Source organism: Vitis vinifera, chromosome 8, assembly GCF_030704535.1.
Source record: "Vitis vinifera cultivar Pinot Noir 40024 chromosome 8, ASM3070453v1".
In the NCBI taxonomy this organism is placed as follows: domain Eukaryota; kingdom Viridiplantae; phylum Streptophyta; class Magnoliopsida; order Vitales; family Vitaceae; genus Vitis; species Vitis vinifera.
The window spans coordinates 15,062,524-15,075,195 of record NC_081812.1 but is presented as its reverse complement, the minus strand read 5'-3'; the positions used below and the strand labels follow the sequence as shown (position 1 = coordinate 15,075,195).

The window sequence follows — 12,672 nt, the reverse complement described above, 5'->3', positions numbered from 1 at the left end:
GTTTTAATGGAAGAAACTTCTTGGAGACAAAAATCAAGGGAAACCTGGTTAAAGAAGGGAGACAAGAATACCAGGTTTTTTCATAAGATGGCCAGCGAGAAGGAATTTTTTATCCAAGGTAAAAATTAATGGGGTCACTCTTAATGATGAGGAAGATATCAAGTCTGGGATGTGTAGGGCTTATCAGACTTTGTTATTGGAAAATCAGGATTGGAGACAGCGAATTGAGGATTTACAGTTTCATGTTATGGGGACAAAAAGGTCCAGAAGTTTAGAGGTGCCTTTCTTAGAAGAAGAAGTGTTCGAAGCCTTGTGCAGCCTCTCCAATGATAAAACGTCTAGCATAGATGGCTTCACCATGGCATTTTGGCAATTTTCTTGGGAATTTACCAAAGATGAGATTATGGCCCTTTTTTGGTGACTTTTTCCGGCTTGACACTTTTTAGAGGAGTCTAAACTCCACTTTTCTCGTTTTGATCCCAAAAAGGAGAGGAAAAGGGGGTGTGGAAGAGTTGAAAGATTTCAGATCGATCAGTTTAGTTGGGAGTCTTTACGAGTTGCTCGCCAAAGTCTTGGAAAATAGGCTGAAACTAGCTGTGAGGGAGGTGGTTTCAAAGTTCCAGCATGCCTTTATTCAGGATAGGCAGATTCTGGATGTCGCGCTCATTGCAAATGAGGCTATACACTCCAAGTTGAAGGTAATTTCTCTAGTTTCCTTCTAAAATTAGACATTGAAAAGCCGTTTGATCATGTCAATTGGGACTACCTTCTATTAGTTATGTCCAAGATGAGGTTTGGGCATAGATGGATTAATTGGATTAGGTGGTGCATCTCCATAACTAATTTCTCAGTTTTAATTAATGGAACCCCTTCAGGCTTTTTTCACAACACTAGGAGTTTAAAACAAGGTGACCCGTTATCTCCTTATCTCTTCATTTTAGTCATGGAGGCTTTCAGCCAGCTGTTGTTCAGAGCCAGAAATGGGGGTTTCATCGAGAGGTTTAAGGTAGGAAGTAGTAGTGGAATAGGAAGGGATCTACTCCATCTTCTATTTGCTAACAACACACTATTATTTTGCGAGGAGTGGCCAATAGTGAGTAGCTAAGATACTAGAGTTGGGTGTTCTTATGATTCGAGGCAATTTTTGGTTTAAAAGTGAACAGGGATAAAAGTGAGGTTATCCTTGTAGGAAGGATTGATTCTTTAGAGAATATTGTTTTGATGATGGGGTGTAGAGTTGGGAAGCTTCCTACTTCTTATTTGGGTCTTCCCTTGGGTGCCCCTTTCAAATCATCAAGGGTGTGGGATGTAGTAGAAGAGAGATTCAAAAAATGTTTGTCCTTGTGGAAGAGGCAACATCTCTCTAAGGGGAGAGGTTTACTTTGATAAAAAGCACTCTTTCAAGTCTCCCAATTTACTTTTTGTCATTCCACAGAAGGTGTGTACAAGACTTGAAAAGATTCAAAGAGACCTCTTGTGGGGCGGTAGTGCTTTGGAAAAAAAACCGCACTTGGTGAATTGGGGTTCAGTTTATGCTGATATGAGGCAAGGAGGCTTAGGTATTCACAGCCTTGTGACCCTAAACAAAGCCTTACTTGGGAAGTGGAGTTGGTGATTTGTTGTAGAGAGAGATTCCTTGTGGAAACAAGTCATCATAGACAAATTTGGGGTAGAGAAAGGAGGTTGGTGTTCGAGAGAAGCGAGGGGAGCCTATGGTGTGGGAGTGTGGAAAGCTATTAGAAAAGATTGGGAAAAGTATTCGCTCTAGACCCCGTAGGGAATGGGAAGAAGGTCAAATTTTGGAAGGATTTGTGGTGTGAGGACCAAACGTTGAAAGATGATTTCCCTAATTTGTTCATGTTGGCTGTCAACAAGGATGAGTGGGTGTTTGATGCTTGGGAGGAGAGCGGGGAGGTGGGTAGCTAGAATCCTTTGTTTTCAAGACACTTTAATGATTGGGAAATGGAAGAGGCAAAGGGATGGTTCTGAAAATTGCATCCTTTGGTTTTGAATAGAGATGTGGAAGATGTCTTGAGTTGGAAGAATAGTAAGAACGACTCATTTTCTATCAAATCACTCTACCGTTCCTTCACAAGAGCCTCTAATGACCCTTTTCCTTGGAGTATTATTTGGAGGTCTTGGGCTCCAATGAGGGTAAGCCTTTTTGCTTGGGAAGCATCTTGGAACAAAATCTTGACCATTGATCAACTCAAAAGAAGGGGTTGGAATATGCCAAATAGGTGTTACTTGTGTAAAATGGAAGAGGAAACCAATGACCACTTGATCCTATTTTGTAAGAAGGCTACAATGCTATGAAGCTTGCTTTTCTCTTTATTTGATGTGCAATGGGTCCTACACTCCTCAATGAAAAGAAATTTGATTGGTTGACATGGTGCTTTTGTGAGTAGGAGAAAGGACAAGGCTTGGAGAGTTGCCCCCCTTTGTTTAATGTGGACCTTATGGAAGGAAAGAAATGAGAGAATATTCAATGACACAGAACGATCAGACCAAGCTTTAAAACTTTTTTTTTTGTACACTTTTGTGAATTGGGGTAGTGTGTATTTTAGAGGATCATTTTTTGTCCATGATTGATTTTATAGAGTGGCTTTTATCTAGTTAGGTGAAAGGTTTTCATCTTCCTTTTTGCCTAGCTCTTGGGCATTGTTTGCATACTTCGTGTGTACTTTTTTCGCCGCTTCTAGGCTTTACTAATACAAACTCTTATTTACCTATCAAAAAAAAACTTTGGTTGTTGGTTTCAAGTCTCGTCCATATAAATCACCAATCCTATGTTCTCCCTCTAAATTGGAGTAATCTCCATTCTCCAACTTAACCATTAATGGAGATTCCTCTGAAGTTCACTGGCATAAAGACTAAAAGGAAAAATTGTGTTTTGAGTCACCAACAATAGTGAAGGTAGTTGCCCTCAAGGCAGGTTGAAAGTAATTCCTTAGTCTTCAAGTTGCACTTACCAACCTCTGAACACAGCTAGCTGCCATGAGTCAAGCGAAAGATATGCTGAACCCTAAACTTGACCATGCTACCTGAATCCAAACAAAAACAACTACAATGAAACTATTAACCAACAAAAGTCAATACCAGCCTCTTTGGGGCATTTACTGGAAACTAAAAGGGTCATAATTCTGAGCATCTCTACACAAAGTTCAAAGAAGCACAGAAGTCATAAGATGCTCTAAGATGGTAAAGAAAAAGTGCAAATACAAGCAGTTGCTTCAACTTTGGATTCACTCCAACCCATCAACCTGTTATTCAGGTGATTGACAGGGGTAATGCATCCTCAATTACATTTCTATCAATAAGGAAGACTACTTTTAGATTGCTAAGGACCAAATAACCCATCTTTAAAATGTGGATTTAACTGCTTCTGTGCTTGTGGCCACATTGTAATTACAATCTTTCATTCTCCTACTTCATAGCACAGGACAATAGTTATCTGCAAAAGCAAAAAAGCAATCAAATAAAAATTGCCAATCCTGTCCCATAAGCACAAGTAAGTATTTTGAAGAGTAATGTAAAAGATTCAAGTTTAGGGGCTCCAATCATTCAGAAGTTTCAAATGGAAGGTTTATAAAGATATAGTTCTCATCTTCACTATAAATGGAAAAGCCAGCCTTTTGAGGGGTAAAGCACATTGATAAGTGGTTGGCCACTGGCTCTTCTATGTGCCTTCACATTTCACAACAGTACAGGGTTTGACACTAACAGACTAATGTTGAAAGTAAGCAAACAGAATGACCCTATGCAGAAAGAGAGAAGTAATCTACATCAACTGATTCCATTGACCAACAGGAATTAATGATTGAGATGAACAAATGATCAGTTAAGCCTTCAGTCAAGAAACTATTATATGTGCACATCTGTACATAAGCCACAGAGAAAACTCTCTTTGATCATGAAATGTTAAAAGGAAACAGGTTAAAAAGAAGAACTGCCTTACCAAGATTATTTGCAATCAAGTTTATGCATTATACCTCAGATGCAATAGAATCTGCTCAGAACCTGTTAGAATGATATGTCAATGTATGATAATTCACTAACTGGACACACATAAAAAAAAAAAACAAGCAAAACTGAAGCCTTCCAGTTCAACCTCACATACTTCACCAAAAAAAGGAAAGAATAGTAATGACCTTGAGCATTCATAACAGGGCAAACCAAATAGTTTAACTAGAATCTGTGCTCCGTACTGCATGAACAAAATTATCCAACTCTTGTGAATGAGAGCCATAAATTGCCTTGATGGTATCTTCACAGAAACTGCAAGCAAGAAAACTGAAATATTACAAGAAAATGATGGTGTGGCACACAATAATTTTTTGTTTTTTTTAGCAGGGGCTAAACAAGATTTAAATCTTCTTATTTTGTTGTTATTTGTTTCTTAGTGTTCAAGTAAGACCACAGAAAACGGATAATGGCCAACCTGCATGCCTCTTTGTTGAATCTCTTCTTGCCAATTCCATACAATGTTTGGAAAACATTTGGCTCCACACGACAAAAATATGGACGATCTGAGATTAAAGGCTGACATGGTGTTAGGAGTTTAAAGGTACAGGCTCCTAAAGATAAATGCTAAGAACAGGCAAATGCTTACCAGAATAAATGGAGCATGTTCGTGTGCTTTTCTCATAGTGTATACACCACCCATCGGGGCCTACCATGCTTCTATAAAGCTGCAATTTATGAAATCAAAATCAGAGAAATGGACAGAAATGAGTACCCATTAAACATCCATATGCACTTGCTAGCACCATCGGGCTAAGAAACATAAAAGATGCCAGTATTAATGTGACGATCGAATTGTACCACAATTATTTTGATGATATAGCTGCCAGTATTTGATTGATTAGGGCGTGTTTATGATGTTGCGTTCATATATGTGGGTCAAAAATAAGCACAAAAACAGGCAAATCCACAGAACCACATTGGGGCTGAGCATCAAAACTCAACCAAGAGTCGAAGGAGAAAGCAAGAAATCAGCATTTTATCGAACAAGATGTGGGCATAACAAACCTTGACATCAGAAGGGTCGTCGAAGATTTCTTCAGGGGTGGCGAAGGAAGGACCCTTGTCAAGCTTGCAGCAGGCTCCACAACCCTGGATGCACTGCCATGTAGGATCGTTTCTTTTGCCCCCGAACCCAATGCCATCACTGCCTCTGCTCTGCCTTTGCTTTGTCTGGGCCTTCCCCTTCCCCTTCCCCTTCCCCTTCCCCATTCCCATCCCCACCCCCATCCCCTTTCCTTTCTGTGGTTGCTTGTATGCGCCTGACATCATTGTCATGGTACTACACCAGCACAGAGCCATGGCTGGAGACTTTTCGCCGCCCCCTTTAACGTCTCGAAGCGGATGACTGTAAATAAGAGAAATGATACGATGCCGTTTTTTCAGGTGGAGACAACACCTCTTTGTTTGTTTTCTTTTCTTTTCTTTTCTTTTTTTTTTCTTTTTAATTATTATTATTATTCTGAAAAAAGGTAATTTTTATTTTTCCTTTTAGAGAAAAAGGGTTAAAGAAAAATTAATAAATAATAAAAGAAGATAGCTTGATAAACAAACTCCACTGCACAATCCCTCTATTTCCTTCACCTATTTATTAGAAATTATCCAGAAACGAGTTTCACATCAAATTCTCCGGGACGCATAATTACTCAAGAAGCCAAGCCCAAAGAGAGTGCGCATTCTCAAACTTCGCTGTCTTCATTTTTAATTACACCACTACCTAAAAGTGCAGCCAGTGGCCCCGACCAACGCCTGGATGCAGATCGACAATTCCTCTTTGAATATACCCGAGCGAGGTGCCCAAGTGGCTCCAAAGATAACCTAAAGTAGTCATTCAAAGATAACCTAAAGTCGTCATTAATTACATCCAATGATAAAATCAAGCAACAACAGCAGACTACAAAACTCATTTTATATTCTGTAAAGTTCCCAGATATCATCTCAAAAAAGTTCAATCATAAACATTTTTTTTTTTAAAAAAAAAAAAAGTTTCTAACAGTTTTGGAGTCCTTATGATAAAGTTAACAAAACAAACTGTAAATTTATGGTCTTGCAGCTGCAATACATGTCCACACACCGACTCCAATTCAAGCCCCCCAATGCATTCAAGGGGATTCACTACCTCTTGGGGAGCGACTGTTATTATCTTCATCTTCATCTAGAGGACTCCTCTCATCCCTCGGACTCTGGCTGCGACTTCGCCCATTAGCATCAGAAGGGCTTCGGTACCTCCTCGCCACAGGGCTATCCCTTTCAGAACTAACAGGGCTTCTGCTCTTCTCCCTGGGGCTTTGGCTGTACTCTGGCTGTTCTCTTTTATAAACATTAGGGCTGATTCTTTCTTGAGGCCTGCTGTCTTCAGGCGTTGGGCTGCGCTTCCTTGGTTTGGATGTAGGTGTACTCCTCCTCTTTGGCTCAGGGCTCCTGTACCGAGGGCTCCCTGACCTCTTGTCTCGCTCAATGCTTCGATCTCTCTTTGGAGGAGATCTCGATCGGCTGGCAGGGGCATGTGACAAGGTTAGTGAAATGAAACAACTGGGATAAGGATTTCACATGCTAATAAAGCTATTTAAAAACAACTGGAAATGGCATTTGTTGACTATTTTTTTCAGCCCCCTTGTTGAGCAAAACCCCAAAAACTTCAGTTGAACGTGGGCTAAATGCCTCTCCAGGTCCTCAAATATTTATGCTTTACTTTCTTAAACAAAGGACTCATAAACCAGAAAAAAATAGGGATGGGGAAGATTCCAGGCTGTAAAATGAAAAACCTGTAACTGCGACTTGGGCTATAACTTCGGCTCCGGCTCCTGCCATGGCGAGATCTAACTGGAGATCGTGAGTAACTCCGTCCATGTCGGCTGCAATATAACATAATAGTTTTAAGCTAACAAAAACTTTGCACAGTAACAGTATCATGCTTAACAAAAATATAATATGGAAAAAAATGTCAAGGCAGCAGGAGAGAAATGTTTTGGCATGTAATCACCATATGAGAATACCTGAGCTTCCTGGGACTGTTCTGGCAGTTTCTTTCAATATGACCTCTTTCTCCACACCGATAACACTTATTCTTCCAGTCTCCAGCTTTGCAATCTCGAGCCCAGTGGCCATCAATGCCACAATTGAAGCAGCGTCCAGACCCAGGCGGAGGACCTCGACCTAGATATTCTCGAGAACCACCTGATCCACCACGGGGTCCCTACCACCCACATCAAAGCACCATTGAAAGAATATATTAAATTAAAAATGTATGACAAAACCATTATTGTCAGAGAACTAGATACCATACACATAATAATAGAATCATGATTAGATGAAAAAAGAAAATACAAAGCTGAGCCCTATGATTGTAGATTGTAAACAAGCAAAGGCATTGAAGTGCTTGAATATATGGATAGATCATTAGTTGAGGTGCCTTCAAAAAACTTTGCACCTCAACCTAGATACAAAGAGTGGGAATTGCAATATTTTTAAATGGGCCTATGATGGCTACCCTGGGAACATCCAAAAACCCAGACTAAATCCCTATTTAGTGAAATACCAAGGCCTAGAGACCTGGCTTAAGTGGCTGGGGGTTGAGATGGGAGATATATGAGAATCGAGGTTGAGAGGACACAGAATACAATTGCTTTAGACAATTAGAGGTGTAGGAACAACTTTGCTGACAATTACATATGTTTGGTAAGTAGAGTCCTCCAAATAATTTCTTTTTTTTGATAAGTAAACAAGATCTACTTTAAAAAAGAGGCAAAGAGCCACAAAGCATACAGGGGGTATACAAAGCGGCTAAGGCCTCAAAAAGGTAGAGTCCTCCAAATATTCAGGTCTAGGGGTGACAAATCTGATACAAAATGGCATTACAACCCAAAAATTACACAAAATTTAGTGGGTTCCATTAAGCCTCGTGCTGATAGCATACTTGTGTCAACCCATCTAAACCATTTATTTAATTGTGTCAAATTAATCTGTTCATAACTCATTTAATCTAGACAAATACATTAATTGGGATGGAGCCTTTGTGAGCAAGAGAAGGAAGAAAGCATGGAGGGCCCCTCTATGCTTAATGTGGACCTTATGGAGGGAAAGAAATGAAAGAGTGTTCAATGATATTGAATGGTCCAACCAAGCTTTAAAACATTCTTTTTGTATACTTTTAGAGGATCATACTTTTTCTTTCTTTTTGCCTAGTTTCTTGGGTGTTGTTTGTATACTTTGTGTGTACTTTTCACCGCTTCTAGGCGTTTCTAATACAAGCTCATATTTACCTATCCGATTAAATCATACTCATATTTCAATTGCTCAATTACTCCAATGTCTATTCAAGGCATGGCAATGAATTTTTCATCACTATATTATTTAAAATAATGAGATTTATACTCCTAACAATTTCTATAGATAATCCAATTTCTTAAAAGAGGAAAAAATATAAATTAAACAAAAAGGTGAATGGATTTCGTCAACCAATCTCAAGCACATTCTGTGTGCAACAAGCAAGTATGAATTCAATCAAACAAGCAACCACAACATAAAGCAAGCATGGGCAAACTACATGCAACATGAACTTTCCACAGGCAGGAATATGCTAACTTGGTACTCTTCAGAGTCTTATGGCATCAAAGGAAGCATTCATCCAGAGCCATTTGGTTAAGAGTTGCATACTTCCAACATAAACATGTTCTCAAATTTAGTCACAGAAAGTATGAAAGTTCACACAACTTACCCCTTTCGCAAATTCCACAATGATACGACTTCCATCAAAATCTCGTCCATTTAAGTTATATCTTGCATCATCAGCATCTCGGGGATCACTGAATTCCTGTAGATAAAATTAAGTGCAAGAACGAACAACGGGATGCTCATATTTGTGTAACACCATCTATAATGTGACTTCTATAGATAAATAAGGAGAAAAATACTCCATAACCATAAGCAAGGGAGAAAAAGGAAAGAAATAGATGAACAAATGGTTGATACATACAACAAAGGCGAAGTCGTGCTTCATATCCACATCTCGTACTCTGCGGAAATGGTGCCAGAAACAGTAAGGCCATCATTACTTAAGTACTGGAAGAGAATGATACTTCACCCCTCACAGACGAACTAAACACCAGTTTGAGATTGTTGCCATATCCATAAAAACACGCAATAACATTAGAGAAAGAATCGCCAAAGTCTCCTATACACTCTTCATGAATTTCCACCAATTCCACCCTCCCACCATAGACCTCCAGGTTAGGCAAAAGCCCAGAAACCTTCAATAACATCATTCAAGTTAAAACAGTGACACCTGAGGGTGCAACGATCCCAGAGAAATAATATGATGAGTAGTTAACATAAATCCAAGCACATAATGAGGCTTGGCAAAGGACTGAATGTCTCCGACATGTCAGTGGAAGACATACCCTGCACCCTCACAGTGAAAATCACTGATTCAGAACCACTATTACAATTCAAATTGCCCAGATTAAGGAAAATTTTTACATAAAAAAAAAAATAAAATCTCTCAAAGGGATCACATAGATAGTGAGTTTTACTGATTGCACTTTCTACATCTTTGTTTAAATCCAGAAAGACAACCAAATAAGAAAGAGACAACCACAGAGTACCATTTAAATCTTGATTGAAAAAAATGTTAAAAAGCTGAGTTGACCTTGGGTGAAATCACTTTTCTATTTCATAGGTGTGAATACAAGAGCTTCATTTGAAAAAGAAAAAGGGTGAAAGTTTGAACCATGTAATATTGGTAGAGGGCAACATCATGACAGTTCCACTTTAGGTACCCATTCCATATGTGTGGAACAAAATTGCCATTCCACACCATAGAATAAAGAGAGTTCGTTAGTAGCAAAAGAGGACTCCCTCAAGATATCCTTGCCCTTACAGAAAAAATGTATATGCGCCTATTGCAAACAAGAGAGGGATGCAAATGCAAACATGTTACTTTTTGGAGCTTCACTTTCAGACACAGTATATGAAAGGCAACAATATTACCTCCCGTATCTGCTGAAGAGGCTCTCTAGATCACGTGTACGTGTTCTTGAAGACAAGCGACCAACATAAAGACGTGTATTACCATATCGATCATCATAACGAGGCATTTTCAAACTGCATTGGTGGAACAATTTCATTAGAACAATGATAAAGATGTAAATAAACTATGATAAATATGCAAATAGTAACCCCACTAATCAATCAAAATTTGTCTCACCATTTGAACAAGAGAGAGATTACATGGCACTAGCACTTCTCTCCCACGGAAAACAACAAAAGAAAAAAAATATACACAGCTAATATTACTTCATGCATCTTTTTCAAGACATATTAAGCCATGGAAATGTCAATACTAAAAAGACAGAAATATTAATCATGTTTTGAAGCACTAGAAATTTCAAAAAACAGGACTACATATTTCTTGTCAGTAAGGGGATGGTTATAAAAGATGGCATGATAGATTTGCATCATAAAATTTGGTGATAAAATTTTAAACAAAGACCAAGCTAAAGAATATTTTTATCGGTATGATTTTAAATGCTCATTAGAAAGCAACAAGTGAAGGATCAGATCAAATATTCACTCTTTAACACCCCACACACACACAAAAGACCCATAAAAAATCCATCAAAGTAATAATAATGACAACAATGATGATAGCAAAGAGCTCGGTGATGTGTAAGCCACGAAAACCATTTGTCAAAGCAAATTGGTTTCAAATCGGACTAGATTGTTTGTTTAAATGGGAATTCTTCGTGTTCCAACTCTAGTCATTTGTTTAATGCATTATTACCCATTCAATTGATAAAAGGGTACTGACTTAGTTGACTGCACAAGCAAAACAGGTTCCCGATGAAAAGTCCAGCAATAGTGGTTTTAAGAGTGAAGAAACAAAAGTCAAAGCAATGAAAATTCACTTCATGAATTCCAAAAGTGAAGAGAAAAAAAAAATCCTTAATAACTGATTTCTCTCTTAAATTTGATGATTGAAAGACATCCCAAACCCTATCGATCAACAAGGCGTCCATCCGCCCATGGCATATAAGCTGAAGCCAATAATAACAGGACTTTGCTCCATACGTATGATGTGAAAAACACAATTGCAATTAAAGGATCCATTTTTTCCAAGATTTACAGAATTTTAAACTCGAAGCGTCCATTTGTTTCCCCTTGGACAAACTATCGGGGAAAAAGAAACAGGTTTCACGTAGAGCTTGATTCGCTACGACCACTATTTTCGCTGAATCCAGAGGAAACAATACAAGCCTTCTTGAATTAGAGTTGAATAAATATCTCTATCCCCGTGAAATTAATTATTCTTTTCTCGGAAATATTTTCCATGTAAAACAAACAGATCCTATAGAGAAATCCATAGCTTCAAATAAGCCCTAACAGAGCCCCAAATTTTACACCAAACCAGAATTCAAATTTGGCTTGCAAATCGTACCTGGAATGCGAGAGCTGAAACCCTCCGACCCTTCCAATGCTTCGTGCCCCCTTGTATCAATCCCTTTTGAATATAGAACAAAAGAGGTCGACTTGGACGGCCATGATTTTTCATTAGACAACGGACGGTCAGGATTTGATGGATGGGTCGGTCGGCATGTGTGGCTGGGCCGCATAAGCCTGAACAGGTTGGCTCTAGTATGGTTGATGGTCCACTCCCCACCTTGGGCTTAAGCTGGATATGGGCCGGGCCATACTTCCCTAAGCTCAATTTGAGAAAGGCAAATTCATTTATTTATGTGTACAAAATTAATTAGATATAGTAGAAGTTGTTGCAGTATTAAAATTTGAGGGAGATTCCTGATTACTCCAACTTTACATGGGCAGGCGGTTGGATTGGTGGATGCAAAAGTTTTTCTTCTACTGCTGCTGAAATTAACACCACGTTTTTCATATTTAAAATATAAAAAATAATAACCCATTTTTTTAATGAAAAGTATGAATTTATATTATACCTTAAATTTTTAATTAGGTTTTGTTTATGAACTATTTTCAAGAAAAATTGTCTTCTATTTTTTATTCTTAAAAATAAAGAATTATTTTTAAAAATATTCTCTGTCATAATATTTTAAAAGAACATAAGGCTATTTTTAAAAATAATTATACAAATATGAGAAATAATTAAAAATTAAATTTGACTTTTGTTTTATAAAACTTCATAAAATAGTTTTCAAAACCGTTTTTAAGTTAAAAGAGCAAAAAACAAGTTTTTAGTATTTCATAAAAATAAGGGTATTTGATTAGTTGTCTTTAAAAACAATTTTTAAAACTAAAAAAGAGAACTTGTTTGAACAAGTTGTTTTTAAAAATAATTTTTTGTTGTTTTGATTTTGTAAAAACATTGCATAATAGAAATTAAATTACTAAAGTGGTAAATCCTATCCAATACCATTGAATAAAATATATCAAATTGGATTTGTATTTTGTTTGTGATAAAGTCTTTGAGAAGAGTCTATTAATGCAACATGTTATAGCCTGCATTCAAATTGCCAACATCCTTAATCACTAAAGCTCTCTTCTGCTGCAAGCTAAAAGTGGTTAAAGATTTCTTTCCAACTTTGAAAATGAGGTTGGTTCTAGGACGTTATTCATAAATGAGACAATTTTTTGAATTTTCAATAGCTTTGTATCGTCAAACTAAAGCGACTTTTCAGA

The 12,672-nt window shown here is 37.8% G+C and overlaps 2 protein-coding genes across 4 annotated transcripts; both read right to left on the bottom strand.

The window, feature by feature from the left end:
* Positions 1-3,078: 3,078 nt before the first annotated feature.
* Positions 3,079-5,795, bottom strand: LOC100243090 (uncharacterized). Of its 2 annotated transcripts, none has more exons than XM_059739092.1 (6): positions 5,032-5,795; positions 4,613-4,691; positions 4,442-4,542; positions 4,152-4,278; positions 3,959-4,020; positions 3,079-3,454 (listed from the first exon to the last, which is right to left on the bottom strand). In XM_059739092.1, exons 1-4 carry the CDS (start codon positions 5,323-5,325, stop codon positions 4,270-4,272), a joined length of 483 nt encoding a protein of 160 aa, XP_059595075.1. In that variant the 5' UTR covers positions 5,326-5,795; the 3' UTR covers positions 3,079-3,454; positions 3,959-4,020; positions 4,152-4,269. The 2 variants fall into 2 exon arrangements, with proteins under 2 accessions (XP_059595075.1, XP_002274142.1); XM_002274106.4 differs by having other exon boundaries at positions 4,442-4,529.
* A 120-nt stretch (positions 5,796-5,915) lies between these two features.
* On the bottom strand, positions 5,916-11,554 carry LOC100258584 (serine/arginine-rich splicing factor RS2Z32). 2 transcript variants are annotated; one of them, XM_002277069.5, is made up of 7 exons: positions 11,459-11,554; positions 10,012-10,125; positions 8,999-9,038; positions 8,741-8,836; positions 7,020-7,219; positions 6,789-6,878; positions 5,916-6,516 (listed from the first exon to the last, which is right to left on the bottom strand). In XM_002277069.5, the coding sequence occupies exons 2-7, from the start codon at positions 10,116-10,118 to the stop codon at positions 6,126-6,128; spliced, it is 924 nt and encodes a 307-aa protein (XP_002277105.1). In that variant the 5' UTR covers positions 10,119-10,125; positions 11,459-11,554; the 3' UTR covers positions 5,916-6,125. The 2 variants fall into 2 exon arrangements, with proteins under 2 accessions (XP_002277105.1, XP_010653491.1); XM_010655189.3 differs by lacking the exon at positions 11,459-11,554 and having other exon boundaries at positions 8,999-9,272; positions 10,012-10,127.
* Between the last annotated feature and the right edge of the window lie 1,118 nt (positions 11,555-12,672).

Excerpts from the sequence above, each read along its gene's own strand:
- LOC100243090 (XM_002274106.4), bottom strand. The coding sequence starts at position 5,325 with ATGGCTCTGTGCTGGTGTAGTACCATGACAATGATGTCAGGCGCATAC. Across the intron at positions 4,530-4,612 it reads AACATGCTCCATTTATTCTG|ATCGTCCATATTTTTGTCGT; the intron begins GTAAGCATTTGC and ends CTTTAATCTCAG. Across the intron at positions 4,279-4,441 it reads TTCAACAAAGAGGCATGCAG|TTTCTGTGAAGATACCATCA; the intron begins GTTGGCCATTAT and ends TCTTGCTTGCAG.
- LOC100258584 (XM_002277069.5), bottom strand. The coding sequence starts at position 10,118 with ATGCCTCGTTATGATGATCGATATGGTAATACACGTCTTTATGTTGGT. Across the intron at positions 8,837-8,998 it reads AGCACGACTTCGCCTTTGTT|GAATTCAGTGATCCCCGAGA; the intron begins GTATGTATCAAC and ends TTTTATCTACAG. Across the intron at positions 6,517-6,788 it reads AGCCCAAGTCGCAGTTACAG|CCGATCGAGATCTCCTCCAA; the intron begins GTTTTTCATTTT and ends TGCCCCTGCCAG.